The 24,406-nt window shown below is 46.6% G+C and overlaps 1 protein-coding gene across 7 annotated transcripts in view; it reads right to left on the bottom strand.

Moving 5' to 3' along the window:
- Nucleotides 1–24,406, bottom strand: part of LOC140425249 (RNA-binding motif, single-stranded-interacting protein 3) — a 2,012,293-nt gene that overhangs the window by 158,233 nt on the left and 1,829,654 nt on the right. For all 7 annotated transcript variants that reach the window (XM_072509361.1, XM_072509362.1, XM_072509358.1 and 4 more), the window contains one exon: nucleotides 5,871–5,977. In XM_072509361.1, coding sequence (XP_072365462.1) covers nucleotides 5,871–5,977 — 107 coding nt within the window. The remainder of the gene's footprint in view (nucleotides 1–5,870; nucleotides 5,978–24,406) is intronic.

The raw sequence follows: 24,406 nt of genomic DNA, 5'->3' as shown, positions 1-24,406 counted from the left end.
ATCTGGAACTCGTTCCCCCAAACGGCTAAAGATACTGACATTTTCAGGTCTGGGACTGCTAGTTTTTGTTGGGTCTGGGTGTCAAGGGATGTTGAGCAAAGGCATGTAAATGGAATTGAGGTACAGATCAGCCATGGACTAACTGAATGACAGAACAGCTTTGAGAATCTAAATGTTGTACACTTGTATTCTTATCCCAGCAGAAACATCCGCTATAGCAAAAACACAGGCCTGGGAGCTGTTGTTTATCTGCCCTCTGCCAAAAAATAATTCGAGGCATGTGGAGGAGAAAAAAATGAAAGATTAAAAAAACATGCACATTATCAAAATCTCAGATTTTTAATGTTGTTTTAAATGTATAATTTGTTTCATTGTTCCGATAAACAACGGCAAGCAGCTACATTTTCTGTTATCATCTCAGGAAGACATTCACTGTGTTTGCAAGGAGCACTGTTCACTGACCGCCCCTTCAAGAGAAAAAAACTAAACTTCTTTGCACACATGGGGGTTCTTTTGTTAAATTCATTTACTTATTTTGTTTTGGGAAAGATTCTCAGGACAATGATCAGTACTGCATTGCAGGCAAACCAGATTGTTTTTCCCCAAAAAAAACTGAGCTACTTGGGGCAGCACGGTAGCACAAGTGGATAGCACTGTGGCTTCATAGCACAAGGGTCCCAGGTGTCGTGTTGTGTTCTCTGCTCCATAGACGAACCAACACAGTTGCGGAAGGTACAACTCTGTAAATATTGTTAGTAATAAAACTATGATAAACTGGTTACTGGGGTTCGTTCATTACCCTTGAATCTGTGGACCTAACCCTAACACTATCTTGGAGAAGCACTCAGCACATGGTGAATGGCTGAGTCGCTTGCTGTGAGCTCTGTGCCCTGAGCTGTCTCCTGCTGGAATGGGCCGGAAGTGTCGTGTTCCCCCTTTTTATAGTGTGTATGCTTTTGCCTCTGATTGGCTGTGGTGTTGCGTGTGTATTGATTGGTCCGTTGATCTGTCCATCAGTATGTATGTATGTTTGCACCATGATGTTTACCTGAATATCATGACACCAGGTTCAATTCCCTGCTGGGTCACTGTCTGTGCCGAGTCTGCACGTTCTCCCCGTGTGTGCGTGGGTTACCTCCGGGTGCTCCAGATTCCTCCCACAGTCCAAAGATGTGCAGGTTAGGTGGATTGGCCATGATAAATTGCCCTTACTGTCCAAAAAGGTTAGATGGGGTTATTAGGTTACGGGGATAGGCTGTAAGTGAGGGCTTAAGTTGGTTGGTGCAGACTCAATGGACCGAATGGCCTCCTTCTGCACTGTATGTTCTATGTTGGCTGCTACTCTCAAACTGCATATGCCTCAAATCAATAAATGACAAGAGCGTTCCTTAGCAACTCTCTGTAAGCTCCCACAATAATGGAACCACAACCTGAAACTGGGTTTGCTGCAAAGGGTTAAACTGAACACAACTAAATATGCAGTGTAACACAGGCACAAACTCCACTAGGTGGCACTCAGTTAAATGATTCTGTTGCAGTAACCCAAGCCTCTGCAATGTCTCCAGTGTGCTGTTTCAAGCTGGAGAAACATCATTTAAAATTTAATAAAATAGCCATAGAAACCGGATGGCTCCAGGTTCAGTCCCTGGCCATCAAGACAGTGTGAAGGCTACAACTGCCAATGCTGCCTCAGGTTAGTGTTCCTGCTCCTGGTTATTGTTCATTGACATGTATTTGAAAATAGATAGAATGGATGCTATGGGAGAACAGGATGAGGCACAGTTCTGCTGCCCCAGGGTTAAACAACCCATAGACATAACTGCCTCGGCTGAAACACAAATTGGAATATCATATGAAACTTTGATAAAATTGATGTTAACTAGGCTCTTTAAGAACACCTTTGTGATCGACTGGGAAACAGTTTGAGGTTTGATCGAACATACTTCACCTTGAACCCATAACAATTACCAGAGATGAGGTTTGTATGCCATCTCAATGGTCTGGATTCAAACCCCTTGCCTACGTACTGCGATAAAAATGCAGTCCGCTCCAATGCTGAATACTGTTCAGAATTAAGCAGGGTGAAAACAAAGTGATGATTGTGTCATTTCGGTCCATGCTGGATGTTGACTTGATTTTTGACAATGAAGGATATGTTGTAATGCTGATTATTTTGGGATGTAAAAATTTTAAAAGTCCCTATTCAAGAGCATTTGGAAACCTTTTGACATTTGTTCATTAGCACACAGGCAGTGATATAGATGATGCCGTAAGACCATAAAAGCAGAATTAGGCCATTCGGCCCATCGAGTCTGCTCTGCCATTCAATCATGGCTGATATGTTTCTGATCTCCATTCTCCTGCCTTCTCCCCATAACCCCTGATCCCTTTATTAATCAAGGACCTATCTATCTCTGTCTTAAAGACACTCAGTGATTTGGTCTCCACAGCCTTCTGCAACAGAGTTCCACAGATTCACCACCCTCTGGCTGGAGAAATTCCTCCTCATCTCTGTTTTAAAGGGGCATCCCTTCAGCTTGAGGTTGTGCCCTCGGGTTCTAGTTTCTCCTACTAGTGGAAACATCCTCTTCACGTTCACTGTATCTAGCCTCTCAGTATTCTGTAAGTTTCAATGAGATCCCCCCCATATCCTTCTAAACTCCACTGAGTACAGACCCAGAGTCCTCAACTGTTCCTCATAAGGCTAGTCCTTTTTTTTTATTCGCTCATGACACATGGGTGTCACTGGCTAGGCCAGCATCTATTGCCCACCCTGAATTACCTTTGAGGGGGCAGTTAAGAGTCACATTGCTGTGGGTCTGGAGTCACATGTAGGCCAGTCAACGTAAGGATGGCAGATTTCCATCCCTAAAGGACATTAGTGAACCAGATGGATTTTTACGACAATTGGCAATAGTTTCATGGTTGTCATTAGACTTTTAATTCCAGATTTTTATTGAATTCAAATTTCACCCTCTGCAGCGGCGGGATTCGAACCGGGGTCCCCCAGAACATTACCCTGGGTTTTTGGTTTACTAGTCCTGTGACAATACTACTCCGCCACAGCCTCCCCTCATTCCAGCGATCATTCTTGTGAACCTCCTTTGGACTTCTTCAAGGCCAGCACACCCTTTCTTTGATACGGGGCCCAAAACTGCTCACAATATTCCAAAATGTGGTCTGACCAGAGTCTTATGCAGCCTCAACAGTACATCTCTGCTCTTGTATTCTCGACATGAATGCTAACATTGCATTTGCTTTCCAACTGCGAACGTAACCTGCATGTTAATCTTAAAGAGAATTCTGAAGTGGGACTCCTAAGTCCCTTTGGGCTTCTGATTTCAGAAGCCTTTTCCCATTTAGAAAATGGTCTGTGCCTCTATTCTTCCTATCATGGGAGAGTACATTTAAGAAACGGGTGTTTAAGAAATGTACCTTTAAGAAATGGGTGTTTATCAGTGATGTCAGAGTGTGGGTGGAGCTGGGCTGTCTGTCAGCTTTTAACTTTCGTTTTAGGCTGTTTGCTGCAGGGTGTGTTTTAGTTTCGTTTTCAGTGTTGGAGCTGAAACCAGACCAAGAGGTGTACTGCTATTCTGGCTGCCATCAAAAGACTATCTCTTGATCATTTGGTGAATTCAGAATTATAAATGTTCTCAGTAGTGAATGTAAACCTAATGTGCTTCTGTTAAAAGGTGTTTCTTTTGTCTTCTGGATGTTGTTTGGGAAGTTATTAAGCATTACTTAGTGTTGTATTCTTTGAGGGTTGTGTTTGAATTAATGGTTGCTAAGATGTTCACTGTATGTTTCAAAAAGGTTAACTTGAGTTCACAGAATAAACATTGTTTTGCTTTAAAAAATACTTTTCCATTTCTGCTGTACCACACCTGTAGAGTGGGCCATGTGCTCCCCATACCACAATCTATTAAAAGTTGTGGGTCAGGTGGACTCCATGATACACTTTGGGGTTCTCTAAACCCTGGCCCATAACATTCCTACCGAAGTGCATAACCTAACACATTTCCACATTGTACTCCCTCTGCCACATCCTTGCCTACTCTCCTAGCCTCTCCTTCTGCAACCTCCCTGCTTCCACAACATAACCTGTCCCTCCACATAGCTTTGTGTCATCTGCAAAATTAGCAACAATGCCCTCAATTCCTTCTTCCAGATCATTAATGTATATTGTGACTAGCTGCTGTCCCAACACTGACCCCTGCGGAACACCACGAGTCACCAGCTGCCATCCTGAAAAGGATCCCTTTATCCCCACTTTCTGCCTTCTGCCAGTCAGTCAGCCCTCTATCCATGCCAGTACTTTGCCCCTAACACCTTGGGCTCTTATCTTATTTAGCAGCCTTCTGTACGGCACCTTGTCAAATGCCTTCTGGAAATCAAAACTGATCACGTCCACTGGTTCTACTTTGTCTAACTTCCTCGTTGTCTCTCCAAATAATTCTAACAGATATGGTCAGGCATGACCTCCCCTTGATGAATCCATGCTGACTCAGTCCTATTTTACCATTCACTTCTAAGTACTCCACAATCTCATCCTTAATAAGACTCTAAAATCTTACCAACAACTGAAATCAGGCTTACCAGCCTATAATGTCCTGTCTTCTGTCTCACTCCCTTCTTAAACAATTACATTAGCCATTTTCCAATCCTCTGGGACTCTCCCTGCATTCCTGAAAGATCACCACCATTGGCTCCACAATCTCCTCAGTCATTTCCTTCAGAACCCTGGGGCGTAGTTCATCTGGTCCAGGAAATTTATCCACCTTCAGTCTCCCCAGCACCTTCTCCTTAGTGATGGCCACTACACTCATCTCTGCCCCCTGACTCTCGAAGTTCTGAATGCCACTGGTGTCTTCCACTATGAAGACTGATGCAAAGTAAGTATTCTGTTCCTCTGCCATTTCTTTGTTGCCTATTACTGCTCCTCTAGCCTCATTTTCTTGTGGTCCAATGTCCATTCTTGCCTCTTTCTTATCTTTTATATATCAACAAAACCTTCTTGCAATCTTCTTTTATATTACTAGCTAGCACTCCTTTTTCATCTCCTCTTCCCTTATTGTTTTTTTTAGTTCTTCTCTTCTTGCTTTTAAAAGCTTCCCAATCCTCTGGTTTCCCACTAATCCTCGCCACATTGTATGCTTTTTCCTTTGCATTTATGCTGTCCTTGACTTCCCGTGTCAGCCATGGTTGACTTGTTCTCCCCTTAGCATGTTTCTTCCTCCTTGGGATGTTGATTCTTGTTCTTTTCCTTAAAAATAGATTATTTTCCAAATAAAGTCCCCTGAAAGTGGCTCATCTAATTTTTCCACACTCATAAGATCAATCAAGGCCAAAGGCAAAATGTTGATTTAATTCTACGCAAATTTGAATCCTTTGGGACAATCAGAATTGGAGACGATCACAAATATGCAGAGTGGCTATTTCAATCATGGAAAAGTGTTGTAATGTACTTTACCTTTACTAATAAAGGATAATCCTTATGCAGAATACAGTTTACTTTCAGTTAAAAAGGTCTGATGCACCAGGTCAGCTGGTTCTGTCTCCCTCCCTCCATCCTCAAGCAGAGAGACAAAAGCTAATTGTCACTAAGCACACACTGCCTGGAAAAGGGAATCTGCAGATCTACAACTCTGCGATGGGTTTTGACTTGGTGATGGGAGTCCCAGATTAGTTAGGTCAATGGGCTGATTATTAGTCTGTTGGACCACCTGCTTTCACTTATTTTTGTACTCATCACAACAAATATGTTATTCCTTTTTGCCAGTCTGTGGAGGCAAAAAAGATAAAGAATTTCTTAGTACTGACCTTACAATCTTTTTGCTTTTTCAGAAATTCAGACTTAGACAATAACTTACCTCTCCTTCTCTGGGCCACGGCCTTCCATTTTGTGTGTATTTGCTTTGATTCTGTCTTTTCTTCTGCCCTCCATCAGCAAATTTGCACAGCAAAGGCTCACTGGGGGCTGCAAAGGCAAACAGCCAAGGCCACATTAGCAACAGAGAAGTGATTATATCAGCAGAAGTACTTTTTTGTGTGTTGCTGAATTCTTTTGAAGTACAACTTGTTAAAACATAATCTGAGCCCCTTCATGTTAGGTGCCAATAGCAGTGAGCACTGCTCAAACTTCAAAACTTTGGTTGGAGTACAAGAACTTAGATTATTCCACACACGTGATTGACAAATTCCTGCACATATTAAAAAGATAAAGTGTCTCACAGGCCAGATGAGGGTTACCCACCTGTGTCTCTGGATAAACCCCTTATCTGCTGGTGTTTCCAGCTGTATAGTATGAAAAATACATCAAATGTCTTTGAACAATGCCACTTCCCACTGACTTTCCAATTGTTTTGCACCTTTACAACTGGAATATTCTGAGTTCAAGTTTATTTAGCCATCTGTATGAAGCCAGTGAATTCTGATTTCTTTCTTCTCTGCTATGAATACAGTTGGCATGAGATGATAAATCATACTTCGGTTTTGTAAAATAGCTTTACATTCACAAGGCCCAAAAGCAACTGGCTCTAAAAAGTCCTAACATTTACTGTGTACGCCAAGTTAAAAATATTAACCATTATAAGCGCAAACAAAATCTCATGAATAGTTTATGGACCCACTCCGATAATTTTTCAACATCTTACAAATACAAGCAGCCATTTTCTCTCTGTTTTGTTGGCTAGTATAAAGAATTAATTGCTGAATCCCCCATTTTGCTCACTAAATTGCAAGCAGACCAAACTCCGTCAATATATTAGAGAATTCAGTGGAAAAGTCAAGATAATTCCACTTTGTGAACATTTGCCTACAGTTTTTCCTCCATTTGTTTACATCACCATAACATTAGTCCCATCAGAATGTAACGCTGGAAAGGTTGGTGGCCAAATAATGGCAGTGCATGTGGGATGGAGGTGAGGCTCTGAAAGTGTGGGCCTGATTCAAAGGTACAATGCCAGCCATTTCCATTTTGATTCAAGAACAGAAGCTCCAGTTCATAGGAATAAAGGCAGAGGTTGGAACCTGGGACAGCTGCCCATGCTCCATGGGCACAGCTCTTAAGAGGAAGCTGGAGGCTAGTAGACAGGAGCGTGGCTCTGTTTCCAAAGGTTGGCAGGAGAGGGCTACTCAATAAGGCACACGTTGATGGGTGTAGCAGAAACAGTGGACAGCAGCAGTGTCACGTGGAGGAACTGGGTGTGGTGTCACAGGGGATTGAATGACCTTGTTCGCTGTGGCAAAGTGAGTGCAGTATGAGACCCTGATAAGAACATATTAAGAACATAAGAACTAGGAGCAGGAGTAGGCCATCTGGCCCCTCGAGCCTGCTCCACCATTCAATGAGATCATGGCTGATCTTTTGTGGACTCAGCTCCACTTTCCGGCCCGAACACCATAACCCTTAATCCCTTTATTCTTCAAAAAACTATCTATCTTTATCTTAAAAACATTTAATGAAGGAGCCTCTACTGCTTCACTGGGCAAGGAATTCCATAGATTCACAACCTTTTGGGTGAAGAAGTTCCTCCTAAACTCAGTCCTAAATCTACTTCCCCTTATTTTGAGGCTATGCCCCCTAGTTCTGCTTTCACCCGCCAGTGGAAACAACCTACCCGCATCTATCCTATCTATTCCCTTCATAATTTTATACGTTTTCATAAGAACCCCCCGCATCCTTCTAAATTCCAACGAGTACAGTCCCAGTCTATTCAACCTCTCCTCATAGTCCAACCCCCTCAACTCTGGGATTAACCTAGTGAATCTCCACTGCGCACCCTCCAGCGCCAGTGCGACCTTTCTCAGGTAAGGAGACCAACACTGAACACAATACTCCATATGTGGCCTCACTAACACCTTATACAGTTGCAGCATAACTTCCCTAGTCTTAAATTCCATCCTTCTAGCAATGAAGGACAAAACTCCATTTGCCTTCTTAATCACCTGTTGCACCTTAAACCAACTTTTTGCGACTCATGCACGAAGACACCCAGGTCCCTCTGCACAGCAGCATGTTTTAATATTTTATCATTTAAATAATAATCCCTTTTGCTGTTATTCCTACCAAAATGGATAACCTCACATTTGTCAACATTGTAATCCATCTGACAGACCCTAGACCATTCACTTAAACTATCCAAATCCCTCTGCAGACTTCCAGTATCCTCTGCACTTTTTGCTTTACCACTCATCTCAGTGTCATCGACAAACTTGGACACATTGCACTTGTTCCCCAACTCCAAATCATCTATGTAAATTGTGAACAATTGTGGGCCAAACACTGATCCCTGAGGGACACCACTAGCTACTGATTGCCAACCAGAGAAACACCCATTAATCCCCACTCTTTGCTTTCTATTAATTAACCAATCCTCTATCCATGCTACTACTTTACTCGTAACGCCATGCATCTTTATCTTATGCAGCAACCTTTTGTGTGGCACCTTGTCAAAAGCTTTCTGGAAATCCAGATATACCATATCCATTAGCTCCCCGTTGTCTCCTGCACTGGTAATGTCCTCAAAACATTCCACTAAATTAGTTAGGCACGACCTGCCCTTTATGAACCCATGTTGCGCCTGCCCAATGGGACAATTTCCATCCCAATGCCTCGCTATTTCTTCCTTGATGATAGATTCCAGCATCTTCCCTACTACCGAAGTTAAGCTCACTGGCCTATAATTATCCGCTTTCTGCCTACCTCCTTTTTTAAACAGTGGTGTCACGTTTGCTAATTTCCAATCCGCCGGGACCACCCCAGAGTTGAGTGAATATTGGTAAACTATCACGAGGACATTTTAAATTTTTCTAGCCATCTCCTTCAGCACTCTGGGATGCATTCCATTAGGGCCAGGAGACTGGTGTACCTTTAGCCCATTAGCTTGCCCATCACTACCTCCTTAGTGATAACAATCGTCTCAAGGTCCTCACCTGTCATAGCCTCATTTCCATCAGTCACTGGCATGTTATTTGTGTCTTCCACTGTGAAGACTGACCCCAAAAAACTGTTAGTTCCTCAGCCATTTCCTCATCTCCCATTATTAAATCTCCCTTCCCATCCTCTAAAGGACCAATATTTACTTCTTTAAAAACATTTTTTTTAAATTCTCCTCCTTTTTCACATTTTCTCCCACATTTACATCCATCAACAATAAACAATAAAATATGTCAATCCCCATAATAACAACGATCCCATCTACCCACCAACCCCCAAACCTCAACCCGCATGTTTACATAAACAAATGTCAAAAAGGAATCAGGGATTACCCGTAGTCACCCTTAATCTTACACAGCTCCCCCCCCCCCCCCCCCCCCCCCACCCCAGGTCTCCAGCTCCTCCCGTCCACTGTCTCTTGTAAAACTCCTCCTCCAAACCTCGGTTCCTTCCCCCCAACTTTCCACCCCGGCTAGACCACTCGGACCCTGTTCTGCCAGGCTCCGATGGCCGCAGCCCCTCCGCCCACCTCACTCCCGTTCACTGGCCGGCTTAAACCGGCCAGCGTGGAGGCCCCCGCCCGGGTCCCTTTCCCACTTGCCCGGCCCTAGGAAAGCCCAAAGATCCCCTTTTAGCAGACAAACCCCGCATATCCACCTACACCCCAAAGAACCCTCATTTTGAGTGAAAGTCCCGTCCCTTCCCTTGTCCAAATATATACCACATTGGCTCCTTTAGTCTCTACACCCGCGCGCAGTGATACAAAAAAGAAGAAAATACAGTCATGAGGTTACATCGGCACATGGCCATTCCTCAATTTGTCAGTTCTGCCATAGTCCTTTTGCTTTCGCAAACTCCTCCGCTGCTTCCGCTGTTCCAAAATAAAAGTCCCTGAGCTTGTAAGTCACCCTCAGCTTCGCTGGATATACAATGCTGCACCGTACCTTGCTAATGTACAGTGCCCTCTTCACCCGGTTGAAGGCAGCCCGCCTCCTCGCCAGCCCCACTGTAATGTCCTGGTATACACGTATACCAGCTCCAGCCCACTGCACCACCCGCTTCTGCTTGGCCCAGCTCAGGACCTTCTCCTTCACACTGTACATACGGAAGCACAGAGTCACTGCCCTTAGCGGCTTACTCGCCTTTGGTACAGGCCTCCACGACCGATGAGCCCGATCCAGTTCATATCCAGAGGGATCCTCCCCCTCCCCCAATAGTTTTGCCAGCATCGCGGCAAAATACTCAGTCGGCTTTGGTCCTTCAACTCCTTCGGGCAGCCCCCACAATCCTCAAATTCTGTCACCTGGATCTGTTTTCCAGGTCTTCCATTTTTCCTCGCAGATCCGTGTTAGTGTCCATCACCTTCCGCATTTCTTTCCCCATCGAGGCAAGTTGATCACCGTGCTGCAATAACGTCTCCCCCACTTCCTTCAGTGCCTCCCCTTGTTCTCGCACCTCCGCTACTGCGCTCGCCACCTCCCTCCTCACAGGGGAAACCGCCTCCTCCACCAGCACACTCAAAACCTCCCTCATCTCCTTCCTCACCGTCTCCATGAATTTCGCAATCTGCGCCAACTGCTTTTCAAATTCCGCAGCCATCACCTTAGTTATTTCTTCAGCCGTAAGCAGTGCGGCCTTCCCTGGTGCTCCAGCCTCCATTTTCCTTGGTGACCCCGCGGTGACCTTTCCATTCCCCGACGGATCTTCAGCTGTTTTTTTTCCGGCCGTTTTCTTGCTCACCCTCGACATTTTTTATTTTTATTATTTTTCCTCCTGTGTCTTCACTGTGCCTCCACCGTGCCTTCTCCCTGCTTCTGCCGCCTCCGTGGACCCTGGGACCGGGCTTAAAGCCCCGAAAATGCCGTTCCCGAATGGGAGCCCTCCATTGTGTGGCCGCCTCCCGCCCGCCGTCACCGGAAGCCCCGACCAATATTTACTTTAGCCACTCTTTTTTGTTTTATATATTTGTAGAAACTTTTTCTGTCTGTTTTTATATACTGAGTAAGTTTCTTCTCAGAATCTATCTTACTCTTCTTTATAGCTTTTTTCGTAGCTTTCTGTTGCCCCCTAAATATTTCCCAATCCTCTAGTCGCCCACTAACCTTTGCCACTTTGTATGCTTTTTCCTTCAATTTGATACTCTCCCTTATTTCCTTCGATATCCTCTGTCAATTTTCTCTCTTTCTACCGTCCTTCCTTTTTGTTGGTATAAACTTTTGCTGAGCACTATGAAAAATCGCTTGGAAGGTTCTCCACTGTTCTTCAACTGTTTCACCATAAAGACTTTGCTCCCAGTCTACCTTTGCCAGTTCTTCTTTCATCCCATTGTAATCTCCTTTGTTTAAGCATAAAACACTAGTGTTTGATTTTACTTTCTCACCCTCCTTCTGTATTTTAAATTCCACCATATTGTGATTGCTCATTCCAAGAGGATCCCTAACTATGAGATCATTAATCAATCCTGTCTCATTACACAGGACCAGGTCTAGGACCGCTTGTTCCCTCGTAGGTTCCATTACATACTGTTCTAGGAAACTATCGCGGATACATTCTATAAACTCCTCCTCAAGGCTGCCTTGACAGAACTGGTTAAACCAATCGACATGTAGATTAAAATCCCCCATGATAACTGCTGCACCATTTCTTCTGTAACACGATCTCATGATCCCACATATCAGAGTTCTCTGAGGCAATGTGAAGTCATGGGTTGAGAACTGGGACCTCATTGAAGCTCACGTATACTAGCATGACTCAGGGTTTTTGAAAGACTTCATTGACAGACTGGTCAACCTCACGATGAGCTATATGGGGCAGCACTCTGAGTAGATGCCGCAGCAATGTACTGAAATCCACAAAATGGGACTCATGATGCAAGGATGCATGGAGTGGATGCTGGTTACATCCCATCCGATTCTTCTCTCCAGCCAGTCACTGTGTCATTCAAGGGCTGAGGCAGTCCCTAATGAGGATGAGGGAGCGTTTCCATACAAGGTGCCATCATCTTCATCAGCCTCCTTGGCTCCTCTCACTGAAGGACATCTATACAAGAGGGCAGTGGAAACCACAAGTACCTCCATGACAAGGATGAGAGCCATGTGCATCTTAGCCAAAAGCAAAGACACACAAGCAGGCTGCCTGCACCTCACCCCAGGCCACAAGGCAAGAATAACATTCATTTCACTTGCTAATGGGCAGTTTCCTACTTTGTGGTAAAACTGTCGATCTTGATACAACTTCAGACATGTGAACTTCTTTAGTAGCAAAACTTCAAACGAGATGAAGTGGTGAAGGTAAGATTGGGGGCGGAATTCTCTGATAATGGGGCTATGTCCCCACGCCCACGAGAAAAGGAGCGCGAATCACTCTGGACTTTCCTGGAGAAAGCCCAGTGTGATTCTCCTACTTGGGGGGGGGGGCTAGCAGGGCCCCAGAAGGCTCCTCGCAGCTCCTGCTGCCGATACGGGGCCCTGCACATCCGGGGGGTCCGTGCAGGCGTGCGGCGGCCCCGCGCAACATGACGGACCAGAACCGAGGACTGGCTCTGAAAATATAGGCCCCCCAGATCGCGTGTGCCTGCCGATCGGTGTCCCACGATCCGTGACGGATCCCCCCGCCCCCCACCTGGGCGGCCACAGACTGTGTCCACAGCCTCAACTGCCCGCTGGGTGGAACCATGAGTGAACCACGGCGGCGGGAACGCGGCCAGTTGCCGGCAGAGAATCGTCACGTGGGCCTCTTTCAATGCCCCCTGACCGACACCGCGTTGACCGCGCGCACGCGCGATTGATGGCGATTCTCCGGTCCGGGAGCGGCTCCGACCCGATCGCGGATCCGAAGCCCATTCGCCGCCCCCACGCCGAGCGCAATTGTGGCGCTCGGAGAATTCCGGCCGTGGTCTTTGAAGAAGGATAGTGAGACCACTGACAGATGTGCATTATGCACTGGTGGTAAGAGTGGATGAAGTGGTCTCAAAACAGTTCAAATTGAATTCCAGAGCATGAAGTCAGGCTTGGTTAGGTGAAACATGCCTGTTCTCTGGCATTGATACCATTCTGATAAGATTATCAAGCCCTACTCTTGCACAGCCTGGTCACCTCTCTGCTATCTATTTCCTCTTCCTTCTCTTCAACCTCCTGTTTCTCCTCTGATAAGCTCTGTCACTCCAGCAACTCAACCTCTTTAAAGTCCACATCTCTCCGGAGGGTCATGTTATGGAGAGCACAGCAGACCACCAAATGGTGCGAGCTTGACAAAATGGATAGCGTTCTCTCCCTCCCGAAAGGCTTTTAAATATGATGTTGTTTGAAACATCCAAATTAATCCAAGCTTGATTCTCTTTGTACTGCAGCAACTTCAAGTAATTATGATCATTGTAATTCTGTCTTTGCTAAACTTCAATTGACCATATCCCAGTATTGCAATCAGCCATTGATCACTGATTAGTGAAGACATGTCAAATGTTAGACCTCTTATCCTGGCAAACTTCCTGAAGCTACAGTTTCTGCTGTCCAGTCAAAGGACAGTTTTTAAGAGGTCAGATTCACAGTGAGTGACTTTATGTACTGTTGTATGTATTAATTAGGCAATAATGATCAGCGAGATGTAATTATGTCAGGTTTTGCAGGGCCAGTGTGTATTGGCTTCTGAAGTGCTAAAATGAGGAATTGCTGCCTTCTTATCAAAGACAGGGTGAAGTCATCGATTTGTAGACTAAGCTTTTAAATTGGAGCCCCCAGTCAGTAGATTTTGGATACCTAGCACCATGCCTTCTATTGAACATCTCCTCTACAAATATCAACCCTTAACGCTAGCTTTGAGATAATATTAACCCTCTTTCACATTGAATAGTCTCCTGGTAATGCTGCGTGCTTTCCACTGAGCAGATGATTGACAAGCATCATCAAAATAAACATCTTTTAAATAACTGGAATTCCTCATAGTCCATTTCTCCTACCATAACATAATTCCTCCAATATGGTGTCATTGTTTACTACCCATCAATTAATTTCTTATCCATCCCTAAGATTTATCCTGAATCTTGACAGCTTTGAGTTTAATTAACAATCAGTCATCTGGAACTGAGTCTCATGCCTTTGGGAAGTCTAGTTAGGACTTACTGCACCCATTAGGCATGTCAAAGAGGTGAATCAATCTGAATCGTCACCTTCTGAATGCCATTGATAACAATACACAAAGTGTTTGCTGTAAAAACAGTCTTCAAGCCTACACCTGATAATTAGCTCTCTTATTCCACACAGATAGAAATAACACAAATGGATCGATCAGCTTTCTAGAATTTGGGACAATTTTAGGCTGTTTCAAATCTACTGTGCCTTCCCCAATATCCAGGTACCTTTTTATGATATAAGTAAAGGCCTCGCAAATATCCTCCTTAGACCTCTTTGCTGCTCTTTACTCATTATCATCTATCCATGGGATTTAATTGTTTTTTCACACACATTGGCCAGGATTCTCCTAGCCCGCGCCGGCTCGGAGAATTGGAGATGACGCTGAGACAGACCATGACGCCGGGACGCGATTCTCCGTTGACTGGTGAATCGCTGCCAGTCGCGCGCTCAATCGATGCGACGCCGGTCGGGGACCGTTGAAAGAGGCCCCGCGGTGATTCTCCACAGTCGACCGACCGAGTTCCCGCCGGTATCGTTCTAACATGGTTCCACCCGGGAGCTTGGACCTGCGGCCGCGATGGCACTACCTAGAATCTCTGATATCGCTTCCCTAAATATCTTAGCTTCTTTTGTCCTGGTATAAGCAGTAGTCAGATGATGTCACGAAAGACACCAGCAGAGTCTCTGACTGAAACCAGGTGCTATGCATCCATTGAGGTACATCAACATGACATGAATGAGAAGGTAGACACTGACCTTGTCAGATTGATGCACTTAATATTACAAAAATACTTTTCATGCTAATTTACTGAAGGTGAACGTTTGGAAAATGCTGGGAGGTAGGGAACATAATACTGCCTGCTCTGACACCGAAGTAACAGCAACTGATCAGGGGAAACCCCACATCAGGAAATTACTCGCCATTGTATGTGCCCCATATCTGAATTCTCAACTTTGCAGTGATCCCTCCATATTGACCCGGTTCCTGACTGATGTTGGCACTTTTGGCACAGTACATCTGTGAAGCAATAACATTAAAACATCATAGGCCAATTATTGTGCAGCCAGCTAAAGATACTGATGATTTTAATTGTCACTAGCTGTGTTCTGCCAGCTGAGTAGCCTATATTACATCTGCACTAACCACTGACACTTCCAATCTCTGTAGTGGAGGCCCAATAGAGTAACTAGAAATCATATTAGTTTTCAAACTAAATTTCAACTAAGGACTCCAAATACAGAAAGCAGTATTCTGTAATCACTGCTTCAATGCATTTCACTTCGGCAGACCCAAACTGACCTAATTCAATGACATGAATTGTAAAAGGTGCCGTTTCTCCTTTAGTGAAGACATACCTTACAGTACTCACAACAAGAACAGATAATGTGCGGCAACGTAAAAGGCATTAAATTGTTCTCACCATTCATTCATGCATTTGGACAACACACATTGTTTCAAAAATACATTAACATTTAGGCTGGACAGTTGCTGAAACTCAGTATAGAATTTCCAGTGAATTCGATTGACTTTTCAATGCTGGTTAAAAGATTAGCATAAATGTCAGTGATACGAGAAGGAAAAGTCCATTGTCTAATTTATTCCTGTAAACTTAATCTCAGTGGGACTTTTACAAAGCTAAAGGCTTGTGAGCTAATCAGAAGGATTACATTCCAAGGTCTGATTTATTCATGCACTTAAAGGACCTGATTTTCTCCTCTATAAATTTAGATTTAAAACTGAGCAGATTTCTTTGCACGCGGCTATAATTTGCATTTATGGCCATATTTTTTTAATGTCACATCTCCATGTAGGGACAATAATGCATAAGGCCATTCAAATATAACAGCCTCTAGTACATTCAAAGGAGTATTAGTAATTGCCAGGATACTGTGCACGAAGCAGAGATTTTCCTGTTCTTAGCAAGGACTGGACTCTGCTGACAGTCCACCAAGACGTATTTTGCTCTCTGAACTGTGTCATTACAGTGCATACTTTCTAAGTACACACTTCTAACGGAGAGCCTCACTTGCCAGATGGACAGATCATGCCTGCAATTTTCCAATGTTTGTGGCAGGCAGGCCAGCAATCCATATTCAGAGAAAGCAGATGTCGACATCTCTCATACCGAAAGTAAATCATTTTTGACAAAATGTCAGTTGTCGATGGATGGAGACAAACAAATTCAGAAATTACAGCGTGCATTGCACCAATAATTAAAGCATATTTGAAAGGTGGAGCAAAAATGACAGCAATGGACAGAAGATTTGTGCCTCTTTTCCACACCAGTTGAACATCTGCCACATCACCTTTGCGATATCAGACTATTGCGTGCCATTCTAAAGTGAGCCAGGTTGTTTACTGGCCATTCCTTAGTACTTGAATAGTCTTTTTGTCATAATTTAGAACAATTTATTTTCACAAAGTGAGATGCTAGCCCTAAATACCTAATGCATGTCCAAAATAACCCTTCAGTCAGATTTAAATGCATCTTTTTTAATCACGAAAATAGGATTCAATACAGAGTTGTTCTGTGTTGAGTACAACTGAAGATCAATAATTGAATCAGCTCCTATCTGCATTCTCTTTCTCGAGACTGTCCATAGGATTCAGATTCAGTTCAAAAAATTCCAATGGGGAAGTGAGGTCTGCGACACAATTGGAAATTGGACTGAGGGTGAATTGGCAATCCATTTTACAATCCACAGTATTTCTCTTTCTATTAGATTCAACAACGGAAATTTGGTGCGGCCTTGAATGAGCCACAGATTTGTTACACCTCTTTTGCACTATTGGCGTAGATACATTTTACCCCTCAATTTTATTGGTCCAAAAATGTGGACATATTTACTCTGTTGCCTTGAGGAGAGCATATTCTGGTGAAAGAGTGTTGAAGTGGTTGTGATGCAATTCAGGGTATAATTCGACAAGCACTTGCACATTGTGCATGCGAGGAGTGTTCGGATAGAGTGAACACCCGTGTGCATGAATTGGGAAAGCTGTGAAACTCTGCATTTGTGCACTCAAATGTTATGCAAAACCACCTATAGTCCTGCTGAATGTTCTGCTAATCAAAAAAGTTGGTTGGATAATCACTTCTTCTAATTGGCAGTAAAGAGAACAGCAATCAGCAAAACAAAATCCTTTGAAAGCTGACAAATTGTGCAGACAAATGCAGGTTTCGTATTGGCAGCAGTGTACATCAACTGTCATCAATGTGAGGCCTGCCTCCCTATTAATTGCAGTTGATAAATAATAATAAATATTAATACTGTCATGATATGCAAACATGCAACCAATGAACACTCAGAATAGGACACAACCAATGGGCAGTCAGGTCACTCAGAGGTGGCATCACCACAAGGGGGCATGACATAAACACTTTAAAAGAGATGAGGCACTCACACCCTGCCTCTTTCCACAGCCAGACATCTAGAGAGTTAGACAGGGTTGATCAGCAGCATCACACCCCAGCACGTGGCTTAGAGCAAGCTGGTACAGTTATACGGAGTTACTACAGTTAGATTAGCAGAGAGTCAAACTCATTTGAGAACTGTGTTAATAGTTCAATAAATACGTTGAACTCGGGGGACTTCCGGTGATGGCGGGCGGGAGGCAGCCGCACATTGGAGGGCTCCCGCTCGGGAACGGCATTTTTGGGGTTTAATGCCCGGTCCCAGGGGTAACAGAGGCGGCAAAAACAGGGAGAAGGCACAGTGAAGGAAGATGTCAAGAACAAATTAAAAAACGGTCGTGAAAAAAACAGCTGAAAATCCGTCGGGGAGTGGAAAGGTCACCTCGGGGACGGCAAGAAAAATGGAGGCTGGGGCACGAGGGGAGGCCGCATTGCCCACAGCTGAAGAAATGACTAAGGTGATGGCTGTGGAACGCGAAAGGCAGTTCACAAAGCAGATGGAGGCAATGAGGAAGGAGATGGGGGCGGTATTGAAAATGCTGGTGCAGGAGGCGATTGCCCCGGTGAGGGTGGCAGTATTGAACGCAGTGGCTGAGGTATGGGAGCAAGGCGAGGCGCAGAAGTAAGTGGAAGAGACATTGTTACAGCACAGCGATCAACTTACCTCAATGGGGAAGGAGATGCGGAAGGTGATAAAGAGCAACAAGGGTCTGCGAGCCAAAATGGACGACTTGGAAAACAGATCCAGGTGACAGAATCTGAGGATTGTGGGTCTTCCCGAAGGAGTGGAAGGCCCGAGGCCGACTGAGTATTTTGCCATGATGTTGGCGAAGCTATTGGGGGAGGGTGATGATCCCTCCCGATATGAACTGGATCGGGCTCATTGGTCGTGGAGGCCTGTACCAAAGGAGAATGAGCTGCCAAGAGTAGTGACTCTGCGTTTTCGTAGGTACAGTGTGAAGGAGAAGGTCCTGTGCTGGGCAAAGCAGAAGCGGGTGGTGCAGTGGGCTAGAGCTGGTATACGCACATATCAGGACTTTACGGTGGAGCTGGCTGCCTTCAGCCAGGTGAAGAAGGCGCTGTACATCAGTAAGGTGCGGTGCGGCATAGTATACCCAGAAAGTTGAGGGTGACCTACAAATCCAAGGACTTTTATTTCGGGACGCTGGAAGCAGCGGAGGAGTTTGCGAAGGCAGAAGGACTGTGGCTGAATTGAGAAGTGGTCATGTACTGATGTAGCCTCATGTAACTGTATTTTTTCACTGCAGCGGGTGTATGTGCTAAATGAGCCAACATTGTATATCCTTGAACAAAGGAAGAGAGGGGCCCTTTAACTTGCAATGATGGTTCTTTGGAGCTTGGGTGTGTATGTGGGGTTTGTGTGCTAAAGGGGATTTCTTGGTTTTCCTGGGGCCGGGCAAGGGGGAAAGAGACCCGGGCAGGGGCCTCCACGCTGGCCGGTTTAAGCCTGGGTGTCATCTACGGTAGTCTTTCAGAGATTGGATGGCGTTGAATGTTAGGAGGAGGGAGGGTGGGAGGGACTCTATAGGTTAATGGTGACCTTTGTTTGTCCCACCGTGGGAGGGTTTGTTCTATTTGATGTTTATATTGTCAGGTGGGTCGTTGCTTGGGGTGGTGGAAGGATGGGATCGTTGTTGTTGATAAGGAAATTGACTTTGTATTTGTTACCATTTACTGCTTGTGGGTGGGATGTAAATTCTAGAGAAAATGTGAAAATGGAGAATAAAAATATTTAACAAAAAAAACACGTTGAACTCATTTCAGAGTCTGGAGCATCCTTTAGTTATCAGCCTGTGTTATCCGAAGCAGCATAACACATGATACCAGGAGTGACTGTTCAATCTATTTAGTTCAACTCAGCAAGATCCGTGACAACCAGCTACTGAATACAGGCACAATGGACAAGATTCAGGCTCCTCATCAGCTCAGGACCACCGGCAATCTTAGTGCCAACTGGCGATCATTCATGCAGTAATTTCAACTATACGTGGAAGCATCCGACCTCAATGGTGCGGCTGATGTGCGGAAGATAGCTCTTCTACTCACCACTGCGCGTGACCATGTGATAGAGATCTTCAACTCCTTTCACTTTTCCGAAGGGCAGTACCAAACCATCCTGGACAAATTCTAGCCACTGTCAGGTGGACACCAACAAAATCTTCAAGCGCTACATCTTCAAGCAGAGGATGCAAGGTAAAGACGAATCCTTCAATTCCTATCTAACTAACCTTAGACTGCTCGCGCAAACTTGCAACTTTGGTGATATCACTGACTCCATGATCAGAGACCAAATCATTTTTGGAGTCCACTTTGATCCTCTGCGAGAGTAATTGTTGAAAATCAAGCACATGACCCTGCCAGTCGCGATTGAAATGTGTACTGTGCATGAGCACTCTAAGGATCGCTATTCTCAGTACAAAATGGCAGAAAGTGAAAAACAAGCCTCCCACGAGGTGGAGAGTGTTCAGGCCATCTCCCGGATGCAGCGGCTTCACATTGACGAAAGAGGCCATTTCACGCGCACTTCCTGGGGCCTGACGCATGCGCAATGCGATCGGGAACACGAAGCGGTCGAAAACCGCACTGCGCAGGTGCAGACGTCCGAGAACAGCACCGCGCATGCGCAACGATGCACTGAGCGTTATGACGCTGACGTCATGACATGTGCGAACTGCGGCACCGTCCATTTTTTAAAAAACTGCCCTGCAAGAGGCAAACGCTGTTTAAACTGTGGGAAACCAAACCACTATGCAGCCCTGTGCAGAGCTGCACCACCAGTCAGGAGCCAGCGCTCCCAATTCTGGACAGCGGCGCATCAGAAGTGTGCAACACCGAATGCATGACTCTGATCCAGGCAGTGCGACGGATCCAGATGATGAATATCTGGACAACACTTACCGAATGGGCATTATTACGAAGTGCGGATACGCCAGTCCGGACACATTGCGAGTCCAATCAATCCTGGCTGTGGATTCTGAGGACAAATGTCATGCAGTGATGAAGGTCAACCACTGCCCCATCCAGGTCAAACTGGACACAGGTGCCTCTGCCAACCTGATTTCGCAGGTGGACTTCAGGAGAATCAAGAAGCCCCCCACAATCCTTCCAGCTGCCTGCAAACTCCTGGACTACAATGGAAACGCAATCAAGGCACTGGGGTCCTGCCATCTGCAGGTGTCCAGCCGACACACTCAAGCAAACTTACGCTTCGAGATTGTTAAACCAGACAGGGCATCCCTGCTAGGTGCGCACGCCTGCAAGCAACTGAACCTCATTCAAAGGGTCTACACCACAACGGCGTACGATTCAGATCTTCAGGCCAGCATCGACGACATCCTAACCCAGTACCCAGACATATTTAGCGGGATGGGCACGCTGCCGTACGAGTACAGGATTCTACTGCGGCCTGATGCCAAGCCAGTGGTCCACGCACCACGACGAATCCCTGCTCCACTGAGAGAGTGCCTGAAGGCAGACCTCACGAGTCTACCACAAAAAGGCATCATCTCCAAGGTCACTGAACCAACCGACTGGGTCAGCTCGATGGTGTGCGTAAAGAAGCCTTCGGGGGACCTGTGCATCTGCATTGACCCCAAGGATCTAAACAAAATCATTATGCAGGAACATTACCCCATCCCGTAGAGGGAAGAAATCACAAGTGAGATGGAACACTCGCGCTTCTTCACAAAATTGGACACATCCCAAGGATTTTGGCAAATCCAACTTGAAGAATCCAGCAGAAGGCTACAGAATATCAATAACAAAATGAAAAAGGAACACAACAGGGTTAAACACAAAACATAGTCCAGAAAAAGCAACCCTCCATACACCCCTCCCCCTGCACATAAATAATAAATTAACACCCCGACTTTAACACAAAGCAATCATGGCAAATATATCTACCCCCCCAGATCCCCCAGAGTAAATAAACAAAAATGAAGTAACCCCCCCCCCACCCCCACCCCCGAGTTGCTGCTGCCATTGACCAATGTCTACCGTTCTGCCAGGAAGTCTAAGAACGGTTGCCACCGCCTAAAGAACCCTTGTATCGACCCTCTCAAGGCGAATTTCACCCTCTCCAACTTAATAAACCCCGCCATAGTGTTGATCCAGGATTCCACGCTTGGGGGCCTCGCATCCTTCCACTGAAGAAGAATCCTCCGCCGGGCTACCAGGGACGCAAAGGCCAGAATTCCAGCATCTTTCGCCTCCTGCACTCCCGGCTCCTCTGCCACCCCAAATATTGCGAGCCCCCGGCCCGGCTTGACCCTGGAACCTACCACCCTCGACACCGTCCTCGCTACACCCATCCAAAATTCCTCCAGCGCTGGGCATGCCCAGAACATATGGGAGTGATTCGCTGGGCTCCCCAAGCACCTAACACACCTGTCCTCACCCCCAAAGAACCGGCTCATCCTTGTCCCGGTCATGTGTGCCCTGTGCAGCACCTTAAACTGGATGAAGCTGAGCTTCGCACACGAAGAGGAAGAGTTCACCCTCCCTAGGGCATCTGCCCACGTCCCTTCTTCGATCTCCTCTCCCAACTCCTCCTCCCACTTATCTTTCACCGTCACCACCGAGGCCTCCTCCTCCGCCTGCATCACCTGGTAAGTTTCCGAGATCTTCCCCACTCCCACCCACCCGAGAGCACCCTTTCCTGTACTGTGCGTGGCAGCAGCTGCGGGAATTCCACCACCTGCCGCCTGGCAAACGCCCTTACCTGTAAGCACCTGAAGGTGTTCCCCGGGGGGAGCCCATACTTCTCCTCCAGCTCACCCAGGCTCGCGAGCTTCCCATCTACAAACAGGTCTCCCAACCTTCGAATCCCTACCTTGTGCCACCCCGAAAACCCTCCATCTGTTCTCCCTGGGACGAACCGGTGGTTCCCCCGTATTGGGGTCCACACCAAGGCCCCAACTTCCCCCCTGTGCCGCCTCCACTGCCCCCAGATTTTGAGGGCAGCCGCCACTACCGGGCTCGTGGTATACCTCCTTGGAGGGAGCGGCAGCGGCGCCGTTGCCAGCGCCCCCAGACTCGTACCCACACAAGACGCCGTCTCCAGCCTCTTCCGTGCAGCCCCCTCCCCTCCATTCCCACTTGCGCACCATCGTCGCATTGGTGGCCCAGTAGTACCCACTGAGGTTGGGCAGCGCCAGCACCCCTTATCTCTACCCCACTCCAGGAACTCCCTTCTCACCCTCGGAGTCCCTCGCGCTCTCACAAACCCCATTATGCTCCTGTTGACCCGCCTAAAAAAGGCCTTCGGGAAAACACGGGGAGGCACTGGAACAGGAACAAAAACCTTGGGAGCATCGTCATTTTGACTGACTGCACCCTACCCGCCAAGGACAGCGGCAACGTGTCCCACCTCTTGAACTCCTCCTCCCTTTGCTCCACCAGCCTTGTGAAATTAAGCCTATGCAGGGCCCCCCAGCTCCTGGCCACCTGGACCCCCAAATACCTGAAGCTCCTCTCCGCCCTTTTTAGTGGTAGCTCGCCAATCGCCCTCTCCTGGTCCCCTGGGTGAACCACGAACAGCTCGCTCGTCCCCATGTTGAGCTTGTACCCCGAGAAATCCCCGAATTCCCTGAGGATCCTCATTATCTCCGGCATTCCCCCCACCGGGTCCGCCACATATAGCACCAAGTTGTCCGCATAGAGCGACATCCGATGCTCCTCCTCACCCCGCACCAACCCCCTCCAGTTCCTTGACTCCCTCAGTGTCATAGCCAGGGGTTCAATCGCCTGTGCGAAGAGCAGGGGGGACAGGGGACACCCCTGTCTCGTCCCTCGGTGCAACCGAACGTACTCAGACCTCCTCCTGATCATGACCACACTCGCCATCGGGACCTCATACAACAGCCTAACCCCTGACAAACCCCTCCCCAAACTCAAACCTCTTCAGCACCTCCCACAGGTACCCCCACTCTACCCTATCGAAGGCTTTCTCAGCGTCCATCGCCACCACTATCTCCACCTCCCCCTCCCTCGCCGGCATCATAATAACGTTCAGGAGCACATTCGCGTTCAACTGCCTCCCCTTCACAAACCCCGTCTGGTCTTCATGGATGATCTGCGGCACACAATCCTCAATCCTCGTGGCAAAGACCTTCGCCAGCACCTTGGCATCTACGTTTAGCAACAAAATCGGCCTGTAAGACCCACACTGCAGGGGATCCTTGTCCCGCTTCAGGATCAAGGAGATCGGCTCTGCACCTTCAACACGCCTTTAGGCAGGTTCTGCTACAACCGAATGCCATTTGGCATCATCTCGGCATCAGAAATTTTCCATCGCACCATGGAACAGATGATGGAGGGAATAGAAGGGGTTTGTGTCTACGTTGACGATATCATAATCTGGTCCACAACCCCAGAGGAACATGTGTCGCGATTCAAGAAAGTATTCCGACACATACATGAACATGGCCTCAAGCTAAACAGGTCCAAGTGCTGTTTTGGGACATCCACGCTGAAGTTCCTGGGCGATCAGATTTTGTGACACGGTGTGCGCCCGAACACGGACAAAATTAAAGCCATCAAGGCAATGAAAGTCCCAGGAGGACAAGAAGGCAGTACTGCGCTTCCTGGGAATGGTCAATTTCCTTGGCAAGTTCATCCCGAATTTGGCCACACACACCACGACCCTACGCAACCTGGTGAAAAAATCAACCGCCTTTGAGTGGAAGGTGGAGCACCGAACAGAGTGGCTGGAGCAGAAAGCCAAGCTCACCACTGCACCCATCCTTGCATTCTTTGACCCAGACCGAGAGACCAAGATATCCACAGATGCGAGTCAGGACGGCATTGGAGTGGTGTTGGTTCAAAGAGACGACACGTCATCCTAAGTACCAGTAGCATACGCGTCACGGGCAATGACACCCACTGAGACCAGATATGCGCAGATT

Source organism: Scyliorhinus torazame, chromosome 6 (genome assembly GCF_047496885.1).
Source record: "Scyliorhinus torazame isolate Kashiwa2021f chromosome 6, sScyTor2.1, whole genome shotgun sequence".
NCBI lineage: Eukaryota > Metazoa > Chordata > Chondrichthyes > Carcharhiniformes > Scyliorhinidae > Scyliorhinus > Scyliorhinus torazame.
This window is presented reverse-complemented; position numbering and strand designations above follow the sequence as displayed.